Source organism: Elgaria multicarinata, chromosome 17 (genome assembly GCF_023053635.1).
Source record: "Elgaria multicarinata webbii isolate HBS135686 ecotype San Diego chromosome 17, rElgMul1.1.pri, whole genome shotgun sequence".
In the NCBI taxonomy this organism is placed as follows: Eukaryota; Metazoa; Chordata; class Lepidosauria; order Squamata; family Anguidae; genus Elgaria; species Elgaria multicarinata.
In genome coordinates this window covers 23,658,875-23,684,430 of record NC_086187.1, presented here as the reverse complement: position 1 = coordinate 23,684,430, position 25,556 = coordinate 23,658,875, and the positions used below count along the sequence as shown (strand labels likewise).

The following is a 25,556-nucleotide window of genomic DNA, read 5'->3' as shown; positions in this document are numbered from 1 at the left end:
TTATTTATGATTTTGATTTAAGCCTTTCTTTATCCGCACAATTTTATTGTAACTAATTTAATTTTGCTGCAGTCCTGTCAGATCCTGGCTACCACAGTATTTCAAGCATTGTTTCTACTAGTGGAGAAGGTACTTAAGTACAGCTCAGATAAAACAGGAAAAGCAAACATGAGGGGAGAGATTTTAAAAGTCGCCATGACAACTTTGATTAGTAGCCTGTATATACTTATTTGGGATGTTTTATTTATTTCTTATGTAAGTTTTATTAGGGCTGTGGTGAAGGAAGGTATGAAAAGAGCTCATGAGATGAACGAGTAAATGAAAAGAAATCAGTAACAAATTGGTTTATCAGTTACTTTTATTGCACTTTTCGTGCAACAAGGCACTCTCATTTTAAGTGTTTACTCCCAGCGTTGGCCAGGGCTGATACATTTTGAAATTTATGGATTTCTGGAACAGCAGGAAGGTTCTTGAACAGGATGCTAAGATAAATAAGTAGTAGAATAATTCATGACTAGGCTAGCGCTCCAAAATGGAACAGAGCCATTTATTAATTAGTGAGGGAACAGAATCGAGGGAAGGTGTAGACAAGAATCAAAAATGATAGAAGAACTTTTATTAAAGGGATCATTCTCCCTGAGCTTTCTTGAAGGTGTTTCTTCTATCACCTACATTATTAAAAACTGTTTTAGTAGCACTTAAGGACTCAATTATGCTTGTCCATTTGTGCGCATAAAATATTTGTAGGGTACACAAGTAGATAACACCATGTAGGGATCTGCACATCTTGGATGAGATATGAAAAAGTTTCCAGAGTCTGCTTAGAACAAAATGTCATGTTAGAGGCGCACTCCAGAGCTGACCTAAAAGTTTCTGTGGGATGGGAATTCCTCCCAGCGGACTTCACCATATTGGATTCTGGAGAGAAGGATGCTTATGAACCTTCTTTCCAGGTGATGCAAATCTGAGTAGTCATCAGAAGTTTAAAGAGGAGAAGGGTGTTTAATGTAGGCATTTACATTTTGAGGATTAAGTAGGTTAAATGAAATGGTTCAAACAGTAATAAGTGCATAGGAAACTGAAGGAAGTCATCCAGGAATCTGCAAGATGGTAATCATAACATGCTGAAAAGGCCAGTTGCTAGAAATTATCATTTAAAACAGACGAAGAATAAATATGGATGAGTGTGACGTTACAGGGAGAATAGAATGTGGATTTTGGAAGAAGAAATAATAGTTCCGAAAATGTATTAGAAAAGCTGAGTATGTAAGTCTTAGATTGAATAGATAGAAGAGGTTAAATATAATTCTTCTGATTATATATGTGGACACCAAGAGAGGTTGCAAAGTCCATATTGCTACACATTTCATAAAGAAGGAAAGAAGTAAAACAGCAAATGGGATGATTCAGCCATAATTACACATTCTTCTGATGTACTGGGCAGACCAGATGACCTTCTGTTAATGTAGTACTATATTATGACGAGCAGATCCTGTGGTTATATGTAGAGCAGCAGAGAGCGAGATGATGCTATTAAATCCATAAGAGGTTAAAAATGGCTTCAACTTAAACCAGCATGATGGGGGGGGACATATAGAAACCACTGTTTCACATCATGGCGATAATCAATATCCAGTTCTGTCATGCAAACTCATAACCTGTAGTTTACAACGTTGGCGGAATGCTCCTGTAGTGTATGCCCTTGATCTTAGTGGCATTAAAGTTCACCCTTTCATTTCAGTAGAAATCAAAGGATGCACACTCTCACATGAATACGTTTCAGAGCCATACCAGTCGGAAATTACCATAAAATGTTCCAAATCTGAATATTTAGTGAGTTGTGCCAGCAATGCATCAAGGAATAAAACGGTCCCTCTCATGTTGCTAACCTCTAGTTGCATCGCAATTTCTCCAACAAGTGTGGCAAAGCTTCCCTTGATGTCTCCATATAGTTCCAACAAAGATAAACGGAGGTGGTTCCAAACTCTGGTTTTATTAGCTGCAGTTGTTATAAATTTTTTAAAGGGTAGCGTCTTTCTGAGCTGGCCCAGCAGCGTTTTGGGGAAAAGATTTGCTGCAGATTAGATAAGAACATATTTGTTGTGCTACTAGCCATCCGAAGATTAAGTGTTGCCATCATGCTCATTTGAAAACGGGCCTAATTTAAAAAAACCAATGTTTTCCTCGTGTTCTTGAAGGTCCTTTAATATAGCCACTCTAAATAGTTATTTTTCAACTGCCATTTCAGTGGGAGTTTATGAAATCCTGCCACTACATAAAATGAACAATTGCGCTTTAAAGCAGACACTGTGGCTGAAAATAAAACTCGGACAAAGGGGGAAGGGAGGAGAAAAGCAAAGAGAGAAAGACATCAGGATAGTCTTGTGGGACAAGGCAGCGGTGAGAAGCTGCAATGCTTCATTGCCAATGACCACTTGGTAAGGACAGTGACAAGGCGGAGCAGAGGCAAATGGCACAGTGGAGAATTCTCTTTCCTATCTTAAAAAAGCAAAGCAAAATGCAGCCATTTCATTCTTATTAAGGGACTGCTGCCCTCTTTTATATATAATATATATCAGACATTATCCAGTATTCGAGGCAGTAAGCCTGCACCAGTTGCTGGGGAACATGGGTGGGAGGGTGCTGTTGCACCATGTCCTGCTTGTTGGTCTCTGGCCGATGGCTGGTTGGCCATTGTGTGAACAGAGTGCTGGACTAGATGGACCCTTGGTCTGATCCGGCAGGGCACTTCTGATGTTCTTAACACAGCAACTTAGGCCTTAGCTAGACCTAAGGTTTATCCTGGGACCGTCCCGGGGTCATCCCTGTTCATGTAAATGACACACAGGGGATCCCGGGAGCAGGCAAGGACGACCCTGGGACGATCCCGGGATAAACCTTAGGTCTAGCTAAGGCCTCAGTTGGAATTTCTATCCAAAGTTAAGGGCTAAAAATGATGATACCTGGGCCTGAGAGGAACATGAAAGATACAACAGGAGTGGAAGGAAGGAAAAGTAGGAGAAAGGGTGAAAATAGATTTTTAAAATCCTTTCATATTAAAGATCTAATAAGGCTATTTATGTTTTATTTTAAGCCCCACCCAGCAGGTGTGATGACTGAAGAGATTCCTCTTCAGTTGAGTATCTGGGTATCTGCAAATTTGGAGCAGACGGTGCCATACTTCTGTGTTCTGTCACCTTGCTATTGCAGAGAAAATGTCAAAGAACGCTTCCTTGACCGGCATCGTATTCATATAGCTTTCTTGAATTTTCTCCGTAGTTGTTAATATTCAAAGCAGAGTAAGAGCATTGCTCCACATCAGAAACAGCGTGTCCCTGGGCCATCCCTTTCTTGAATGCACAGGGGGTCCCTTGAATGCACATATGGAGTGCTGATGTTGTACAAGAGCTTCTACATGATCTTGGTTTGTGGGAACTTTCGGTGCACTCTACGTGCTGTGGGTGTACACGGGCAAACCTTGTGGACCTTCACATAAGAGACATAGGCTCGGTTCAGATGACCAAACAATTCATGGTTAACAAATCATGGGTTGTCTATGAGTGCATGCATGAGTGTGAGTGTGATGGTTGCTACCCGCTTTCCCACTTTGGATAGCACCTTTAAAGTTCTGGCTAGTTCCAACTGAAACCTAGAATGGAATCACTGCTCCTCTAAAATGGGAGCTACCAGCTTCCCCAATATCCTCCCAAGTCTGGGCTCTCTTGCAGTGAAATCCTAAGTAAGTTGCCAATTCAAAGTGAATTGGTGACTGTTCAATTGCCCTGCATCACCACCCTGAATTGGCTGCAGGCATAGGTTACCCCACCATGGCAATAAACATCCAGTTTTTGTATGATGGAAATATTTTCTTCCTTCAGAAACAAATTGTGTCATAAGGTGGAAACACAGCAAGGTGAAGCGCTGTGTGCCTTTTTGATCTGACCCTTTGGCAGAATCTGTGTTAGATCTTAGCAGGATGAGAGTGGACAGCATTTTTGAAAAGGAGTCTGTTAAGGATACACAAGAGAGCCTGTGTATAAAAGATAGTAGAAGAGGAATGCTCTTTCTGTAATTTATCAAGGAGGGTGATAACGCCTGCAGTTTCAGAGTCGGCAAACGAGTTTCCACTTATATATAGAATGGTCAGATTTGAGTGTGGACAGAGAATTCCATTGAATTGCAGCCATTCTGCCATTCACCGAGCAATGAATGTGTAGAAGGCAAGTCACTGAGTGCAACTTTCCATGTTAACTGTGTGTTTGAATGATAAAGGAAGGAACACCATTTTGTCACAGAATTACAAGGCTGTGGATCAGATCAGTTCATATCTGAATTCATAAAAATCCACATGACACCCCTTAAGCATGTTGACAAGCTGGAGTCAGTCCCACACTTTATGGGTTGGATCCAGACTTAGCCAGGTTTAGAGTAGGGATGCATGAGAAAGTTGTTTCAGTCCGGTTTTGATCAGGATTTGCCCAGTTTGCCTGATCGTGGACACGGCTGCAAACAGCGGTCGAAGTGCATACATTTCCAAGCTTCCGATGTGATTTGTGGACTGAAAACAATGTGTTTGACAGCATGCATAAATTTGAAAACTGTGCATGCAACTGCATCCTTTTGCAAAATGAGCACAAATACAATGCAATCAATTGGAGCAGAACACATACAGTTTAAAGATGTGCACAATTAATGCATACATTTGGAAAAGTACACATGAAAATATGGATGGATTTTCATGCAGAAACAAAACAAACAATGCTCACAACCTGATAGGAACTTGAGACAGAATCTGGAGAACTTTCGACAAGCTGAAGTTTGCAGATTCACACATCCCTAGTAGCGGACCCATTTAAATCCATAGGACAAGTTAGTCAGGACTAACTCAAGTCTTACTGAGTCCAGTGGGTTTTCTCTAAGCATGACCAAGTCTGGATCCAACCCTCCGTCACCAACAGCCTGATGCTCAGAGATAGCCATCTGGTGCCCTGCAAATTGAATCTAAGCCCTGAAGCAAGGTGTGAGAGCCAGTGTGGTGCAGCTGCTAAAGTGTTGGACTGGGAGACAGGAGATCCGGGTTCTAGTCACCACTCGGCCAGTCACAGACTCTCAGCTCAACCCATCTCAAAGGTTATTGTTGTGAGGATAGAATAGAGAGGTGTACACCGCCCTGGGTTCCTTGGAGGAAAAAAGGCGAGGTATAAATGCAATAAATAAAATAAAATAAATAAATAAATTTAGCCCCGAGTATCCCTGGCAAACTTTAATATAATAAAGCCTTTCTACTCCTGGCCTCTGTGACTGCAGCAATTGTGAATCATTTGGCCTGATCCCCAAAACAAAAGCAACTGCTATCACCCTCAATGCTTTGGACCATTTCACTGTCAACGTGGATAGTTTTGCAATTTCGCCATATGGCTGATATGCCAGCATTACCCAATTCTCCATTGATCTGACTACTCAAACGTTCCTATTGTGTAATTTCAAACTGTCATTATTTCATGCCCTTCAAGTACACAGTACATTCAGAGAGAATTAGAATGGCCTTTTGGAACAGCACTTGGTCCAGTTAAAGCAGCATCAGGGATTATTTAAGTGTGACATAGATGCCTCAAGGGGGAGGTAATGGGTTATGGCAGCACCTCACACCATCTTAGGTCACCCATTTGGACTTGCGCCTTGGCGATTAATAACAGACAATCACTACCAACCAACAGCTGTTCTTCTGTTAGTTATGGCAGACGACACAATGATCCCAGTCCCTGTAGATATGCAAACGTATTTGGGAAAACGCAAATAGCTCCAGATGGTGACCAGCTTTGCTTTGCTTTAGTAAGGAGGCTAGAGCCGCAGGATTGCACTTTACTTTTGTATCTTTCTTACCTCTAACTTTGATGCCATTCTAGCATACGCCCATAGACTTCTGAAGTAATTGGCAGCAATAGACCTTAAACTACAATCAGGTACAGGTGGCATTAAGTCAGCTTAGTTTTAATCCGCATCGTGCATGTTCAGTGCCTTCTTGTTTTTCTACTTCATCCTCTCTCGAGATAGCTGTCGGTCTCTTCTCATTTATCCAGCGGGTCAGGACAGCTATAACCAGTTGATTGGTGTCCCTTATCCGCCCCTTCATTCAGGCTCCAGGGACCCTAGTAAGCCACTGGGGTAAGAGGATTTATCACAAACATGTGCTTTGGTGGTTGAAGTTAAGGAATTATTGCTTCAATGCTCAAGAGCATACCTTTAGCCAAGACACATAATCATATCAGTTGAGCTTCGTTCCCTCCAGTGGAAGGCACGCCTCTCATATGACAGTTGCCGCTTCGGCTGTATGAATTGGCCCTGGCTGACATCTTATCCAAGGATCAGTCTTGCTGAACGTTCCTCCTCACTGTGATTTCATTAGCAGTCGCCCTGTCCTCGTTGTGTCATGTCAGCAAATGCAGCATGAAACTTTTTGAAGTTAAGTGCCATGAATCCCTCAAAGTTTTGCATTCCGCAGCCTGGCAGAAATGTGACCTGTAGGTTATCCTTGTCAGGGATCATGCCCTGTTTCCTAAAGGGAGCAACCTGGATGCTGGTACCCCCATCCCGTCTGCCCACCATTTGGGGCTGCAAGAGAAGTAAAACATCCCTGGCAGGTGGACATGAATACACATATGCCATCTTTAAGGAGATATATGATTCTCCATATGAACATAAGAAGAGCCATGCTGGATCAGACCATCTAGTCCAGTATCTGGTTCACACAGTGGCTGACCAGCGTTTTGATGGGGAAACCATCTTCAGAACACAAGTGCGACAGCACCCTCCTGCCCATCTTCTCCTGCAACTGGTGTACATAGGCTTACTGCCTCTGATACTGGAGGCAGCATAGAACCATCAGGACTAGTAGCTATTGATTGCCTCTCCTCCAGGAATTTGCCTAATCTCCTTTTAAAGCCATCCAAATTGGTGGCCATCACCATATCTTGATGCAGCAAATTCCATATGCGCTGTGTGAAGAAGTTCTTCCTTTTTATGTGTCCTGAATTTCCCACCAATCATCTTCATGGGATGATCAAAGGTTCTAGTATTATGAGAGAGGGAGAAAAATGTCTCCCTATCCACACCATCCTCCAGAACCACAACTGAGTGATAGGATGAGCTGCAGCCCGAGCGTCATGGTGGCAGGGATGCATTTCCATGTAGTGGACATTAAGAAAGTCTCTTGGATTGTCCATGAGAGGCACAACCTCTTGCATGGTTGTGCTGGTTGCAGCACTATATATGGCAGTTATTGGTGGGTGGCTGAAAAGGAGATAGCTTGGACCCTTGCTCAACTGCTGAGAGATAAGGCTGAGCGGGAGGAGGAAGAACTGGGTGCTTGTTAATTCCTGACCCTCGATTTCTGCTGCTAAGGGAAGGAGAATCCAGGAGAGCCACATGGATGGGAGCAAAGAGGCCCTTCACACGCTACTTCTGCTGCCCTACCATTTGCAGCCTGCTGTACAAAGTGAGCCACAACTCCTGCAAGAGATGTCCGTCACTTCTGTTTTTGCATCCTGACATCTCACCTGCTGCAATTAGAATTTTGTAATGCTACTGCATAGAATTTCCTTGCATTCTACCCTATTTCCTTCGTGCTTTTCAAGCATACAATTTGTCAGCGTCCCAACAGTCAGCTAAGCTGCTTAAGGTCACCTCCGTGCTGTTGGTGCTGTCGCTTTGGTGCATTTCTGGATCAGGACTGAAAGCTCACCAGTGAGGGTTGAACCCTCTCTGTCCACCATGGTTTTCTGATAATGTCTAGCTTTTCCATCTGTTTTCTCCAATAAATATATCACTTTATGAACCTATATATTATTTGTCTTAGTAATCATCATCTATTTAGGCACTGAAGATCAGTAATGCCTGTACATTTATATTATTAAAAAGCTATTAATCATGCAAACAGCTATGGTTATTAGTTTTACTGTGTAGGTTTAATTTTCTAGGGCATTCTCCTTCCTGATCCCTCTGATGGAAAGGAAATGGATACTGATATTTTAATAATAATAATAATAATAATAATAATAATAATAATGTTACACATACATTTTTGTGGGCAGAAGGATCAATAATAATAATAATAATAATAATAATAATAATAATGAAGTTACACATACATTTTTGTGGGCAGAAGGATCAAAAAAGCATTTGAAAGTTGTTCTTCAAGGCCTATACCTATGTACATTTGACCTTCAGACCTTTGCTGTCTCTTATCCTTGGCCTCAGACCTCTGTGGGCTGTTCTGTTAGAGATTCTAGCAGATGAACCAATTGTCCATTCTCTTCCAGATTTTTTTTAATGTCATATCTACAGCTAAGAAAGTTTCCTGCAGATGTTTTCTGAATAAAGACAGGTGAAGACAGAACGCTGCATCTCAGTTGGCTTAAGCTGCCAAACGAGCAAGCGAGTCTGCCTTACTAATGGACCCATCTCTCACTATGAGCAAAACTTGTTGCAATTTCTGCCGGCCCTCACAGAGCTGTGCAGGCCATAAAGTTGAGAGAACAGCTTTGCCTTGTTCGGCCAGAGGAAAAACAAGGGCAGGGGAATTTATGTCAGTTTGTAGTACCGATGCAAGGGAATGACATGTCCCCTTGTGCTGCTGCTTTCTCCTCAATGCTACGGAAGCAGCCTGTCAAACTCCAGGGCTACACCGATAGACAGTAGCATTGATGGCGGCAAAGCAATAGCTATTCCAAAATAAACACTGACATTAAGAACTGCATAGCTTTGGTTAAAAAAAAGAACTCGGCACATCAATGAAATATCAGACTCAGCCTATCACTGAAACAGGAATCCCACAACATAGAGCCAGTGTGGTGTAGTGGCTAAGGTGTTGGTCTAGGAGTTGGGAGATCCTGGTTCTAGTCCCCACTCGGCCATGGAAACCTACTGGGTGACTTTGGGCCAGTCACAGACTCTCAGCCCAACCAACCTCACAGGGTTGTTGTTGTGAGAATAAAATGAAGAGGAGGATGTACACCGCCTTGGGTTCATTGGAGGAAAAAGGTGAAATATGAAATGTAATAATAATAATAATAATAATAATAATAATAATAATAATAGATGAAGAAGAAGAATGACTCAGAAGCACAATAGAGAATTTTGTCTAATTGTTACTAGCACTAATTGCACATGCTTGGATAATGGGACAGTATTGCCCAACTTTTTGCCCCTGAGGGCTGCGTCTGGCATCGAATGCATGGCTGGGGACCAAACATGTCCGTGTATACTATAGGCAAATTTAGCCAAACCTAAATGGCATATACTGTATTCAGGAGAAGGTTCACAATCCCATTTCGAATAGCGAGGAATGAACGTTGTGATTCCCACAGCCAGCACTTTATTTCATACAAGCTTTAATATCTTCTTTTAGCCCTAGAGATAAAGTGTTAGTTAATGTTACAAATTCAGTTGATTGCAGTTCCTGCGATGTTGGTCCCAAAGGATCAAAGTTATAAAGGAGGTGAAATGCTCTCTCTTTTTGGACCAGCTTAGGTTGCTAGAATCTGAGCATCCTGTTATGTTTCAAAGAACTAATCCTGAAGTGTTCTATGTAGGGGTGTGCACGGACCCCCCAATCCGCTTCGTGGCCCGATCCGGAAAATCCGGATCGGGCCCGATCCCCTTCGCGCCACTCCGCCCGTATCCCGCTCCGCGGAGCGAGATCTGGCTTCACCGCCGTCACTATATGGACGGCGGCGGTGGTGGCGCAAAAGAAACCACCCACTCACCCCGCCCCTTTACCTTCCTCCGTCGCGGGCTTCAATTGAGGCCCTGGTTGAAGCTGGAAGAGGCTTCCAGCTTCAACCGGGGCCTCAATTGAAGCCCGCGACGGAGGAAGGTAAGCATCCCTCCTCCCTGCTCCCTTACCTGGCGCCATCGCCGGTGCCGCCGCATGCATGGCGGCACCGGCGGCGTCAGGTAGGCCAGACCCCCGCCCCTGCCCCCGCCCCCTTACCTTCTTCCGTCGCGGGCTTCAATTGAGGCCCCGGTTGAAGCTGGAAGAAGCCACTTCCGGCTTCAACCGGGGCCTCAATTGAAGCCCGCGACGGAGGAAGGTAAGGGTCCCTCCTTCCTGCTCCCTTACCTGGCGCCGCCGCTGCCGCTGCATGGATGGTGGCACCAGCGGCGCCAGGTAGGCCAGGCCCCGGCCCCCGGCCCGGCCCCCGCCCCTTTACCTTCCTCCGTCGCGGGCTTCAATTGAGGCCCCGGTTGAAGCCGGAAGAGGTCTCGGCCTTCACTTCCAGCTTCAACCGGGGCCTCAATTGAAGCCCGCGACGGAGGAAGGTAAGCGTCCCTCCTCCCTGCTCCCTTACCTGGTGCTGCCGCTGCCGCCGCATGGATGGTGGCGCCGGCAGCGCCAGATGAGTCCCCCTCCCCCCCTTACCTTCAGGCGAAGCTCCGGATTGAGGCGATCCTCTTCGCCTCGATCCGCAGCCCCCCTGACTCTCTTCGCCTCCGCCTTTTCCGGAGGCGAATTAGGCCGCCTCGCTCCTGCTTCTCTGAACCGAAGAGAAGCGGAGCACATCCCTAGTTCTATGAACATTGAAAGTTTGCGCACTGTTATGCCAATCCATTTTAGTCTATTAATGGATATTCTGTTACTTACTTTGAATCTCCTATGAAAACTATTTACTGCTACCTTGCTATTAAAACTGCTGTGTTATGTTTCTGATAAAGATTTATTCTCATGCTGTGATGCTTTATATCCAAAACTACATGGGATGGTGTATAGATCCTGAAACAAGCCCTTCTATAAAATGTGTTGCTGTAAATAAAAACCTTTATGGACCTCCCGGGATGGCCCTTCTAAGCAGAGAATTAAAATATTCTCTGATTCACGCCTGTAAAATGAATAGCGGCCCCTGCTCTGATGTTAATTTGCTGTGTAAAACTCTAAATATAAATTGGCAGTTGCTCAGTGCTCTTTGAAATTCATATTCATCATAATATATAATTGTTGAGGTTGTTTTATGAGGCTATCACTTAAAAGAAACCATAAACCCAAAATAGAAGTCAAACTAGGCCATTTGCAACACTGTATTAAATGCATTCTTCCCAGCTGAGAGACAGCTTGGGCACAAGAGATTTTATCCCTCCGCTGAAATTAATGGCTACCCCTGTGCATGCGTGAGCAATATGTGCGAGAACCCGAGCACGCAACACACTTGGGGTTAGGATGACTATTTGCCATAAACAATTGTATTTTCTTACACTGTTTTGGTTTACCTCTCTTAAGAGCCACCGTATTTTACCGCTGAACCAGAAAGCCGAATTTTGGCTGAAGTGGAGAAGACAGTGCATCTCCCATGTCAGGCAATGGGTAAGTGGGGCATGAACAAAGGGACATCTCTTTTACTTGTTTACTGTTTACCTCCTTTACTGAACTTGCCATTTGGCATGACAGGAAGTAATCGCATGAAGGGACCAGGATTTATTTATTTGGGTACGATCCTATGTGTCAGGCCCCGGTTATACAGAAGGCTCCGAACCTGGAAACTTCCAGGGATCTAATGCCCTGCTGGGCTGCTGCCTACAAGTGGGGAGGAGTGACAGAGGCAATGTTCACCTTTCTGTCCTCCTGTTCTTTTTCCCTCTAGACGAACCCCTGGGGGGTGTTTTCGCAGCACCGGTTTGGTGCTGCATCCCTTGAAAACCCCGCACTTTCCCTCCCCCGGGGTGGTGTTGAGTAGTCATCTTGGTACTGGAGCTGCCCTTGCCCTCTTCCTGGCGGAAGGTGACCAATTGCAGGATGCCTTCCACCAGCCACTGCCCAGCCATGCCTCCACTGTGACTCCGGAGCGAGGCAAGGGGCTGTCCTGATGCCGTCTTGTGCGTCCTCACCTCGCTCCAGAGAAAAAAGCTAGGGTAAATCCCAATTTCTTTTTCTCCGCAGCTTTGGCGGAAAGCCCCGGGGTGGGTGCGTTGCATAATCAACTCTGAGCCACCACCGTGCCACCACCCCGGGGCTTTCTGAGTGTTTAGGCATCCCCATCCTAAAGGAAGTGTGTTGGCTGGGGCAGGGCTGGGAAGGCGGAGGCCATAGTGTGTTTTGTAACCTGGCCCCTCCTCTCCTCTCCAACCACCAGAACACCCCCTTTCAGGCCTCCACAAGTTCCTCCAAAGCCACTTTTATAATCTCAGAAACCAGGTGCCACAATTCTTTCTGCACAGATGTGAAGGGGACCAGATTTTGGAGTGCCCTCCTGAAGTTGTAGCAGGGCCCGTGGCTCCAGGAGGGGGAATCCCCCAAAATCTATGCTCTCCAGGGACCATAGGATGGCTAGGGGTGTGTGTGTCTGCTATTGATACTCAAGAGCATCTGAAGCCGGAGGCTTATGACTATCCAGTGCAGAGCGGGTGGCTGGGCAGAGGCAATCCTCACCTTTGCTGTGCCTCCCTGCTCTGCATTTCAGCTAGACAGGCTTTTTCGCCCATCTAGCTGAGGCATTGCAGAGGGGGAGGGAAGGAGGCTGGAAAGGAGGTCCCAGGATACAGCAGAAGCCGGCCTCTCCCCTCCCCTCCCCGTCCCCAGGACGGCTTTCTTTACCTCCAGCCCAGCCTTGCTTTTGTGACCCCGGAGAGGCAGCTACACATCACCCACAATGGGGAGGGGGTGGGGAGCTCAGATTCCTGGGCCAGAGGGCTGTTCCCAACCCTGGATGCAGGAATCTGAGATATCCTAGGCCTCCCTCCCCACCTCTCCCAGACTCTGCCTGGGGTCCATAGGATTGCTCCCTTAGATGCTTTATAAAATACATTTCTGAAAGTGGTGTATAGAATATCGAACAAAATGAAAAGAGACTATCAGAATTAACATCTAAAAAGATGACTTACGACTTGTCTGCAGGGCAAATTGCCCCGTCTTCCCTCTCTTTACGTGCCTTACCTGAGAGGATACGTTCAATGAATGCGGTCAGCTACAAAGGATTCGCGTCTTGAGTCAAGTGAATGAATGGAAGTAAAACAGCGGCTCTGGGACCCATAACTTGGGCTGTAGAGAAACAATCAATAGCTGCAATAGTTAATGCTCCTTGTTTCTTAAAATCATGGAAGTTTTACAATCGGAGGAAAATGTCAGCAGTAGGAACATTCAAGTGTAGTTACACTACTGCAGCTGCACTCTTTCATTCAAAATTTAATGGGAAGGCGTTTGAATACCGCTAAAACCTTCAAAATATTTATAATTCCACTTAAAATGAAATGCTTTCTTCAGGAGTAATTCTGTAGAAGCAGGTTCCCACTACCTTTTAGCATCTTAATTTTTTTTCTTAAAAAAAGTAAGTGCAATGTACTTATTAGGGAGCTGCAAAGTTACTAAACCAAGAGAGAATGTACTGAGCCCCTAAGTAGGACTCTCACCTGATATTTGGGCCCCTTCACACATTTTATTTTATTTGCTTTATTTATTTAGCAAATAAATAATACCCACACAAGCTACCCGGATTTTAAGACTGGGTTGTGGGGAGGGCTTTGGTGGGATGCTAGACAGGGCTTCTCAGGGGCCACTCCCAAACTCTGGAACTCACCGCCAAGGGAGGCTAGGCTGGGCCACTCCCTCTTGTCCTTCCGGTGGCAGGCTGGGACGTTTTTTATTCAGGTAGGTCTTTGCCATATTATCAGGTCTGCTGTTGAGCGGGTTTTCAATTGGCTGGCACTGTTTATTTCTTTCATTGGGGTGTTTTTAATTGTGTCTTTTGTTCATTTGGTTTTATGTTACATTTTAATTAAGATTGCGTTTTTAATCTGCCTTTTATCATTTGCTGCCTTGGAGTGCCATTTTTGGCAGAAAGGTGGGATATAAGTTATGGTTTTAATTTTGGTGAACCTCCTGGAGAGCTTCAGCTATCGGGTGGTATAGAAATGAAATAAATAAGTTAAATAAATAAATGAAATGTATTTTAAAAATGTATGAACCACCTTTCCCCAATCATTTCAAGGTAGTTTACACAGTTTGGTGCACAGCTAAGACGCTGTAAAGTGTACATCTATAAATTTACACAGAGTCCTGTTGCACCTTAAAGACTAGCCAATTTATTTTGGCCTAAGCTCTTGCAGACCCTCACCCACTTCATGAAGTGGGCTATAGTCCACGAACATGTATGCCCCCCAAAATGTGTTAGGCTCTAAGGTGCCACAAGTCTCTTTGCTGCTTTTGCTATGATAGACTGACGCAGCTACTCTCTGGAAACCTAAAAATATAGTGTGAATTTATATGCCTAGTCACATCGGGGAACTGGACTTTGCTGCAGTTTCCCTGTAGAGTACAAGCTCCGTGCCAAATCCAGGTGTGTTCTTTGTAATGTATGACATGGCCTTTGTCGGAAACTGAAACTAGAGTAAATCCACAGGGCTGATTGGCACTCCTCGATGGTAAATGTTTTGACTTCTGCAGCCTGAGAGTCAGTGCACACGACTTTAAAGAACACCCAAAATACTCTTATCAACTTCTTAAATATATATATCTTATCAACTTCTTTCTCTGCACAGTTTGAATGGGTTCTTAGTTTACTAGCTGTGTGACTTGGCTGTTGCAAATCCAAATTGGCAGATCTGCATGAGTGTTCTGCATGAGGACACCCACACACATCATTTATAAGGGAGAGGGCTTTTTCCCCCAGTTGTGATGCCCAAGTTATGGCATGCCCTTCCCAGGGCTTCCATTCCCAGAGATTCCAAAATTGCCTGGTGCCAACTTTGCGGTCTTTTAGGCTCTGGGCAAAAAGGCATTTTTATTCACTCTGGCAGTTTAAAAGATGATGAAAGGTACACATGTTTGAAATTAATAAACAAGCACGCCGGCAGCTTGTTCGTGTGCTGACCCATTCATGCGGCTAAACTATCAAAGGCAGAAAAGTTGCGTGGACTAGACCACAGACCACAAAGCAATTTTCTGGGGTAGAGGGATTGATTTCCTCTGAACATGCCCTGAGCACGTGCATTTAGGTATAAAACATGCAGTGTTGTGTTTGCAACCTACACCACCAGAATGATTTTTTAAGGCAGTTCTATGTATGCTATTTAGGGAGAAAAACTGAATCTGCTGCAATTTCAAGTGGCCTTAGCAGGGTCATTGATTCTGTCATGGTCCCCAGCCTTGACCCCATCCTCTGGCTCTGAAAGGACTCATAGGCAGAAGTTTAGAGAACACTAGAAAAGCACAGAAAGGAGCAGAAGAAGCAGAATTCAGCCTTGCTGGTGATATTTCTCTCTCTCTCCCATAATACTAGAACCCGGGTTCATCCCATGAAGCTGATTGGTGGGAGATTCAGATAGAACGAAGGACTTCTTCACACAGCACAGAGTTAAACTCATAGAATCATAGAATCATAGAATAGCAGAGTTGGAATGGGCCTACAAGACCATTGAGTCCAACCCCCTACTCAATGCAGGAATCCACCCTAAAGCATCCCCGACAGCTGCCTCTTGAAGGCCTCTAGTGTCCAGCTGCCTCTTGAAGGCCTCTAGTGTGGGAGAGCCCACAACCTCCCTAGGTAACTGATTCCATTGTCGCACTGCTCTAACAGTCAGGAAGTTTTTCCTGATGTCCAGCTGGAATCTGGCTTCCTTTAACTTGAGTCCGTTATTCCGTGTCCTGCACTTTGGGAGGATCGAGAAGAGATCCTGGCCCTCCTCTGAGTGACAACCTTTTAAGTATTTGAAGAGTGCTCTCATGTCTCCCCTCCATCTTCTCTTCTCCAGGCTAAACAAGCCCAGTTCTTTCAGTCTCTCTTCATAGGGCTTTGTTTCCAGACCCCTGATCATCCTGGTTGCCCTCCTTTGAACACGCTCCAGCTTGTCTGCGTCCTTCTTGAATTGTGGAGCATGACTATGGCATTAGCTACCACAAGATGTGGTAGATGGCTTTAAAATGGGGTTGGATAAATTCCTGGAGGAATGGGTTATCAGTGGCTACTAGCCTTGATGGCTAAGTGCAACCTCCAGTATCAGAGGCAGTAAGCCGGTGTACACTAGTTGCTGGAGAACATGGGCAGGAGGGTGCTGTTGCACCATGTCCTGATAGTGGTTGCCTGGTTGGCCATTGTATGAACAGATTGCTGGTCTAGATGGACCCTTGATCTGATCCAGCAGGGCTCTTCTTATGTTCTGTGTTCTTATATAAAGCATGGAGTAGGGGGTGAGGGTTACCCCAGCTCTGGCACCTTAAAAACAAGGCAGTGTATACACCCCATCACTTTATGTTGGGGACCTGCCCGTCTCTTTAATCTTGCACAAACCTGATGAGAAACAGAGGCCGTTTCTACACCTGCCTTTTTCCCCAGGATCATCCTGGGATCATCCCCGTGCATCCAAATGACACACAGGGGATCCCTGGAGCAGACAGCGATGATCCTTCCATTTCCCTGGGATAATCCTTAGGTGTAGAAAGGGCCGGAGAGAATGCTTTGTGCAGTCTTCACCCATTTCAGGTCCCGACTAGCAGAGTGTTTCATTTCCAGGTTTCTCGGTGCTGGAGTTCGTAGTGGTACCATAAGTACTAACTTTGCTACTGTTTGTCGTAAGCAGCGCTCGGTGGGGCCCATTGACTCAGAGAGGACATAAAATGAAATGAGGGAGTGCCAGCTCAGGTGCTGGAATAATAGCCCTGGGAGCGTAACAGAGCTGCTCTGTGCCCTGACCATAAACAGGCAGGAAGTCTCAATTTGTCACAACTCCTATGGGATTCTTTGGCACAAAACCCATTTATTCCATCTTTGTGCACTGTGAGTGCGAGAGACAAAGATTAAATTTACTCGCTACAACTAGATTAACTATAAATAAAATTACAACCTCTAAAGGACAGCTTTTTTACTTCACTGTAAATGGAATTTCTGTGGGAGCAAAGTTCCGTTTTATATTTCTTGGCCAACTCCAGTTGCAGGTATTTGAAATATTATAAACACACACACACACACACACACACACACACACACATGTGGATTTTGAGAATGGTTATTATTTGGATTATATACTGTCAGAAATTTGGTGGAGGTTTTTTTTTTAATACATGAGCTGGGATTCTACAATGGATTGAAAAAGAGCTTTAGTTAAACCCAATAATTCACCAAGAACCTGGACTAGTTGTTAAAACAAACAAACAAAACCCAACAATTAAATTGGTAATACAGTCTAAGTATCCTATGCATGTATACTCAGAAGTACAGACCTCGTGAGTTCAATGGGACTTACCTCTAGGTAAGTGTGTATACGATCGCAGGTTTAGTATGCAATCCTATGCATCTCTACTGGGAAGCGAGCCCCATGAAGTTCAGTGGGACCTACTGTCTAGTAAAATTGTACAGGATTGCAGCCTTAGTTATGTTTGCCACTACTATGGAACATATGAATCATTGCTAAGATTATCGTCGCAAAATGTTAACCATTGTCTCGGAAACCAGACATTAAGGAATCGATAAGCTACAATGAATCTAAATTAATTGGTTAGTTATTTATCATTTTGTAGAAGTAGCTCTTTCAGAGATACATTTTGAAATGATATTGGAATCCGAGGCTTAAGAGGTGGAAGATGGTGGAGCGTGTCCTTTCTATGTTATAATTCCTCCCCTCTTTCCCCCAATGCTTCTATTTTTATTCAAATACTCAAATGCTCAACACATGCAGAATTAAAAACTAAACAGTTAAAGAAGATACTGTATCTCAAAATGCTCTTATAAGGTCAGCACAGATTATTAATTTGCTTACTGATGGGGAAATGGAGGGACCATCATCCACTCCTCTGAGAACACCAGCGAAATGTCAAGGGTGTTGCATGCTGTGTGCCGTTCTGTTCTCTGTTCTGCAAGAGGCGTTTTTTCAGACATATGGGGATTGTACAAATTGTTTTCCTTGCTTTTTAATATCTTTCTGAGCAACGTAAGGTGACAATGGAGTTTCCCCTTCAGAGTTTGCATCCTTTGAATGATCTGCGTCGTGGCTCATGTTCTGTTCAGGCTATTATTGATAGACAAGACCTGCAACAAAATATTGCAGTGCACAGTGCTCTTGTTCAGTGTTCCAATTATCCAGCCGTGCCCCCTTGAAGGATACTCTATTCCTTTCCCCTACCACCATTTCCCATCCTGCAGCCCTGCCCCACCCCGCTCCGCATTCTGCGATTACTGAGTATGTTCAGTTCTCATTCGGATGTTTCAGGAGGTTTATGCTCCCTTATGTGTTTTTTGAAAGGAATTTTGGTACTTTTGTGAAGCTTGAGTCCTTCCCCTCTTGTGTCTCACTTGCCTTCTTTTGACTACAACCGTGTCTGCACTCACCAGTTGGGTTTGCTCTTACAGGGTGTGATACTAGATGCTTCACCCAATCAGTGAAAACTTTCTCACTTAATTTGATCACTACATTTAAATCTGCTTAAATTTGTATATGTACAGTTAAGAACATAAGGGTTGATCTAGTCCAGTGTTCTGTTCACCCAGTGGCCAACCAGCTATCGATGGGGCACCCACAAGCAGGACATGAGTGCAACAGCAAAACAACAACAACCATGTTCCCCAATGGTTCTAAAGGGGAAAATGTACTTTCTTTGTTAGGAAGCTGCCTTATACTGAGATAGGCTTTTTTGTCCATCTACTTTAGTATTGACTAGAGCAGTGGTTCTTAACCTTTTTTGAGTCACGGACCCCTTTGAAAATCTGGTGATAGCTACAGACTCCCTCCCTAGAAAAAAAGCACATAAGCACATAAACACAACTTTGCATGCAATGAATATACTTTACTTTATTGAAAATTGGTTGCCTCATACAGTGTATGACACACACAAAGTATGAATAAATGTATTTGACTTTCACGGATCCCCTGAAGCCCATCCATGGATCCCTTGGGGGTCCATGGACCCCAGGTTAAGAACCCCTGGACTAGAGTGACTGGCTGTGCTCCTCTGGGGATTTGGATGTGGTTCTTTCACAGCCCTACCTGGAGATCTTGGAGGATTAAACCTGGGCCTTTCTGCAAGCAAACCACATGTTCTACCATCGAGGTATGGCCACATTCCCACTTAGCAACACGTAAAGTTGTCTTAGTTCAAGTCAGGCCTCTGGTCCATCTAGCTCAGTATTGTTTGCACTGACCGGCAATGGCTCTCCAGGGATCTCAGACAGGGATCCTTCTCAAGCTTACTTGAAAATGCCGGGGCCTTCTGCATACAAATCACATGCCCTACCACTGAGCTACTGCCTTCCCCAGGTTAGGTGTTCTACACACGTCCTGCAGCAGACATAATCTTATGAGAGGTACTTCCCCCTTGTCTCTTGAATTGAGGGAATGCCTCTTTTAAGAGGCTTGCCATAGGCTGGTTGTATAAGTACACACATTAAAAACTATTACACTTTTGGAATAAGATGTTGTTGTTTTTAAAAATCTGCTGATTCATCTATTGGGTTCAACATTTTAGTTGATGAAAATGTTTTTAAGCTAACCAATTAATCTCCCCAACTTTGCAGCCCTAATAATACATAAGACATAAGACAAATGTTTTCAGAACTTATTGTTTGCCTTTCCCCCATTAAATTTTTTTTTAAAAAATTGACCATGTATCTTTTCCTAAAATCCTGGTTAGACATGATAAAAGGGACATGCACACAAATATATTGGACGGGTACTTAAAACTAAGTTCTGAGTCGGGGGTGGGGGAGAAATCCTCAAAGTTATTTCAAAACTCCGAACACCCTGTGCTCTTGATGACTGCAACAGCTGCTGCTAGTGGACCCATTTGTGAGCTCCTGCAGCGCTCTTAAGCATCCCTCATCATTTCAGACACTCATCTGTTGCACACCTGGCCAAACTAATAGACTTCTTCCCCAATGTCTTTCTCAAAGATCTTTGAAAAGCACCTTCTCTCTATTTCTGATGATGTGACTTACCCAGCGAAATCATCAGGATCTTTTACAGCCTCTTGAGATATCAGAGGGAAAACATGGTGTAGAGGAATTCAATTGACTGCTATGCTCAGTTAAGTACAAAAGGGCTTTGCCTCACGCAAGCATTTGAGGGTTGATCCACGGCTTTCTTCGGGAAGATGATTAAACCGTCAGTGAACATTTTGATATTCCTGTCAGGATTCAGAATGTTTAGAACATGGGGCCACTTTGCAACTGCATCCATTTAGGCAGGCTGAAACAGGAAAATTTAAAGAGATTGTATTACGTTTTGCTGGTTCAGTTACAGTTAGAAAGATGGATCTCACTGATAATATGATTAATTTTTTTTGTTAACCTTATTAAATGGCCAGAGGGGATTTGGGGAATTCGCCAAATGCCAGATTTTGCTCTATTGTGTTTTCTATCGAATTTAACGGAATGCTGTTATTTAAGCTTCAAACCATTTCAACATCCTCCGTCTAGAGGACTATTCCATTTTTGCATCATCTGTTTCCTCATTACTCAGTGGTAATTTGTATTTGCCCAGGGGGCTTTCATGAGATGAATAACATTTGCACTGAGAATTCTGACAATCAGACTGTACACAAATTCTGTGGATGGGCCTTTAGTATGAAATTTAAATTGTGTTTATTATTTCACAGTGGTACGCAGCATCTATTTTGCGTCGAACAACACACACTGCACACAAAAGACTTTTTTTCTTCGGCAATAAATAGCTTTTATTATTCAAGCAAAATGGAAGCTTCAAATACGATTTCAGGAACTGATTATATCCTTGTACAGAAATATAATTTCATGACCACTCAACTATTCCCCCTTATTTACTTATTTTTTAAAAAGATAGTTTTGTCATTTGTTGCTTTGTCCTTGAGGGGAATAATGTATCTTTCAATCTCCACCGAAAGATACGAAAACTGAAAACACAATGTTACAGGTTTTTATATTTGTTACATTTTCTTCTTTCAGTTGTTCATTTTCTGTTGGTTTTCTTTTCTGTTTGGTATAACATGATTGGTTACGTCTACATTGGCTTACTAAGCAAACACAGTGATCTTTACTCTCCATACAATGTGAGGGCTTGCTGCTGGAAGTATTTCGAACGCTAGGTGATCCAATAAAAGATGTTCCCTCTGATCCGGAGTTCAGTATCAGTTTAGTTTTTGAGTGCAGAGATCAAAATTCTCATTGCAATGGAAAGAGCCACTCCCTACACACAGAGGCAGGTGAACACAAATCTGCTCCTTTGACTAAGTTGAACTGGGAAGCCATTCCGGGTAGGTGAACTCAGTTTTAACATCAAAGTCCCTGTGGATGAGTTGCTAGTTGCAGTAAAAGTCTTACGTGTTCTACATTTCTCATCCAATTATTTGATCAATTAGAAGCCATTCTCTTCCTCTATTGAAGTAATTAGGTTTACTTTATCTGGCTTCGGAATATGCTGATTAGGGCCCTTGACCGAACAAAAAGGGCTTCCCTTATATCCTCTTAACCTTGCTTTGTCCTTCATTAATTGGTGATCACCTATCACTCTTAACCAATAGGATGACAGTGAATTTTCCTGCCTTCCATAATGTGACTTTGCTTACCCCGTTTTGCCTCACAACTGTAACTCTATGAAAATGGCGATCGTGCGTGTGTGTCTGCGGCCTCCCCAAATCATTTAAGTATTCTACTTTTGCTCACATGGTGATTTTAGCCGCATCATTATCTCTCAGCTTCATTTTCCCATCTGCCTCGGGGTGGGGATTGTTGCAATAACATATGTGAAGTTCTTTGAATACTCCCCAGACGGTCTGCCCCTTTTTCTCAGAAGTAGGGTCTCATCAGGTTTGGTGGGATATATGTCCTAGTAAGGATATAAAGGATTGCAATCTTACAAATATTCACTACCAAGACTCACTTGACATGATTAGCCAAATCCCCTAACCAAACTATTTAATCTGATGCTTCCCCCACCCCACTTCTAATGGTGGCATGGCAAATAAAGGGACAGGGCAGCACCCTGAATAAATCTTTGTGGGTTTCCTACAGGATTTCCTCCCCCTCCCTTTGACCACATAATGTATGCTTCATAGCAGTTGTTTTCTAAGCACTGTATTCATATAAAACCCCTCTAATGGGCCATGTGAGATTTTGCATAAAGCAATGCGTTGTGTGTATGCATACATTAAGACTTCTCTCTCTTGCTGTTTTGGGCAGGTGTCCCACTTCCTACTCTGGTATGGTACAAAGATGCTGTCCCTATCCACAAACTGCCGAATCCTCGTTACAAAGTTCTGCTCAACGGGAGTCTTCAAATTCAGGGACTGCAGCCTGGGGATTCTGGCATCTTTCAGTGTTTTGCAAGGAACGAGGCTGGGGAGACACAGACCCACACCTTCCTGGATGTTACTAGTAAGTCTGGACCTTCGTGTAGCCTGTGAGAGGGCAGGGGAGACGGAGGAAAGGTTCTGGGATACATTCTACCCATCTTGCTATGATTGCCCAGATGTATTGAGTGGGGGGGGGATGCTTAGCCCCACACCACATTCTTCACAGGAAGGCGGTGGGTAGGAATGTTCTGAGGGACTTCCATACAGCATATGCACAAATTTATTTAATGCTCCAGGCTTTCTTCAAGCAAGTAAGGAAAGCATTTAGGGCGAGTACTAGTAGTTTTCTATTAGCCAGTCTTCCGACAGAGCTACATTTCTTAGGGTTCCATTGGAAGAGAGAGGGCCTTCTCAGTGGTGGCCCCCAGGTATGGCATAATCCCCTTGATGAGGCCCGCCTGCTATTTCTTCAGTGCCAGGTTAAAATTGCCCTCAAGCATCTGGCAGCATGCAATGAGCTTAACTTAATTCTTGGATTGTCTCGGCCGATGGTTTAACAAATTGTTTTAGATATATGTGGTCTTTACTTAAATGTAAATGCTTTTTTTATTTGTATACTGTGGGTTTGTTTTTTGTTTTTAAAAAAAGTTTTTGTAAACTGCCCAGAGGGCTTCAGCAGTGAGGCAGTATAAAAAATGTAATAAATGAAATGAAATGACAGAAGCCGTGACAGTTCCACATCTTTATTCTTGTGGTATACATACCCCGAGAGACTATTGCTGGAAAAGCGAAGGACACCAGCAATTCCCAGTAGGAAATTGGGTCTTGTGAGTATTGATTGGCCTCTTCAAGCGTGATTTGAGAACCTACAAGGTTTTACCACACTAAGGTTTTCTCTTTTATGAGACCCATTTATGCTGATACGAACTTTCAAATGAGAAATTTCTTTTTAAGAAAGGAGTTAAACAAAATTAAATAGTTTATTCTTTTTTTAAAAAAAAATGTCAATACTGCATTGCTCTTAAAGAATAACCTGTTTAATATTAAATAAACATGCACATAAGTATGTTAGCCCTAGAGTTAGTCTCTAAAGTGAATCAATGCCTTCTGCCAGGCACATTGATTTAAAGGAGCCTTTTCTATGGAAGCAAACAAAAAAATCTTAAATTATGCTTAAATTGCTACTTCCGGAACATTCTTCTGAACGTGGTGGTTAAGAGATTGCGTGGAGAGAATGCTAGCTATACCCCAAAGGAAGTGTGGCTGTGACCCTCCACTTCTCGTGGTATGATTTTATCCTCTTACCATGTTAGGCAGTGTTCTTGGAATGGTTCTGCCCCTGAGGATGCTGAGAATTGCAACCTTTCATGAGCAGAGTTAGAAGAACAGATGTCAGCCCTGCAATCTTGAAATGATGCCAGATGGAATTTATTTTTATTCGTCCATCCCCACGTATAACCTGCCCGCCAATAAAACAACCCAAGAAAAATTTCAATCGACTCCACAACTTCTTAACTTCTTTTGCCCCACAAATGTAGAATTCCACACTTATCACCTTAGGCCTCATCTACACCAAGCAGGAAGTTGCACTATGAAAGCGGTATATTAGATTGTAAGCCTATGCGGCAGGGTCTTGCTATTTACTGTGTTATCTGTACAGCACCATGTACATTGATGGTGCTATATAAATAATAATAATAATAATAATAATAATAATAATAATAATAATATATAAAAGGCAGGAGCGACACGACTGCTTTATAGCGGTATTGAAGTGCACTGACAACCGTCGGGCCCTATTGACATGTATTTAATTCTCTACTCCTGAAAATCGTCCAGTCAGTCCCGATTTTGCAGTTATTTCTCTGACTGTGGATCAGCTGTGGTATGTCAGCTTTGCACTATAAATAGATTCACTAGTGCACTAATTGACTATAAGAATTCCTTTCTCCTTATTTGTGGCGCTCGTAAGTGTTTTGCTTTTATATATATTTTGTCGTGACTGGCCATTGAAGAAGACGAATGAGTCGAAACACGTCTGGCCAACCCAATCAAGCTTGTGAAGCACTTCTTTTTTTTTTTTACTGTATTTTTAAATGTGTAATGTATTGTATATTGTAAGTGCTCTATAGTCTTGATTGTATATTTCATCTTGTTTTACTCTAAAATTTTGTTGAAATCTATCACCTTAACCTCCTTGGTTTTCTAGTCCCCCATTGACACATACCATAGACCGCTTTCATAGTGCTATATGCTGCTTGGTGCAGATTAGACCTTAGTAGGCCATCCAAACCATCTTAGGCAAGGCCATGCTTGTCCAGCTGATGTTACATCAAAGTATCCACACATCAAAGCATCCACACATCCTAGCAATCAGTGGGCTGCAGGCTCTCATGTGCCCCCAAGAGGCCACCCATGTAGCCCTCTAGGAGTGCCCAACCTTCTGCTGTTGCCTCCACCACTGATTTTTTTTCTCCCCCGCACTACCTTTTCTGACACAGCTGGACAGCCTTCTGTCAGGGATGCTTTAAGGTGGATTCCTTCACTGAGCAGGGGGTTGGACTCGATGGGCTTAGAGGCATAGAATCTATGGGCATAGAATCTATGATTCTATGATGCAATTTTGCTGGGGAATGAAGAGAGACACCCCAGCAAACCATCTCCCAGCATAAGCACACTCCCAACAACCCACCAAACAGCTACTTGGTGGGCTGTTGGGAGCGTGATTTAAATGGGGAAGATGGCACATGGGAAGAGTCATCCCTATCTGCCATTTTCCCCATTTACGTTGTATCCTTCCCCACTCCCAGCTGATTGGCACAGAAAGGAGCCACAGCGTGAACTCAGCGCACAACGAAAGAATTAATCCTCCCCATCCCTGCATGCTGAAATGGTGGCAGTGGTGTGTGTGTTGATGCCTACGGCTGTGGCTTTGAGCGGGGAGGTCAGAGCAAGGCAGTGTGTGAGTTGCATAAGGCCATTGGGGGCAAACAGGTTTCCCACCCCTGCTCTAGAATGTATTGACAGTAGCTCAGAAATGGGTAACAGGACATCAATCCCGCACCCAGACAAAGAGAGGCAGCATCTAGAGTAAAGATTCCCTTCTACATATTAAGCCTGAACTCAGTTCAGTGCTTGGTTCTAGCCTCCTTGGGCAGTCTCAACTTCAGCAATGACTCACTGGAGAGAGAGAGAGAGAGAGAGAGAGAGAGAGAACTTCTCAGCTGGAGTTGGATTGAAGCATGATGGACGATTGCCTGGCTATAGCATCTCCAGTGATTGGCACTGAGCTGTGTTGTTAGATCTTTGCTGGGCTTAC

At 43.7% G+C, this 25,556-nt stretch overlaps 1 protein-coding gene across 2 annotated transcripts in view; it reads left to right on the top strand.

The window, feature by feature from the left end:
• SDK1 (sidekick cell adhesion molecule 1) overlaps positions 1–25,556 on the top strand; it is a 563,777-nt gene that overhangs the window by 296,809 nt on the left and 241,412 nt on the right. For both annotated transcript variants that reach the window (XM_063143659.1, XM_063143658.1), the window contains exons 8-9: positions 11,273–11,356; positions 22,125–22,319. In XM_063143659.1, coding sequence (XP_062999729.1) covers positions 11,273–11,356; positions 22,125–22,319 — 279 coding nt within the window. The remainder of the gene's footprint in view (positions 1–11,272; positions 11,357–22,124; positions 22,320–25,556) is intronic.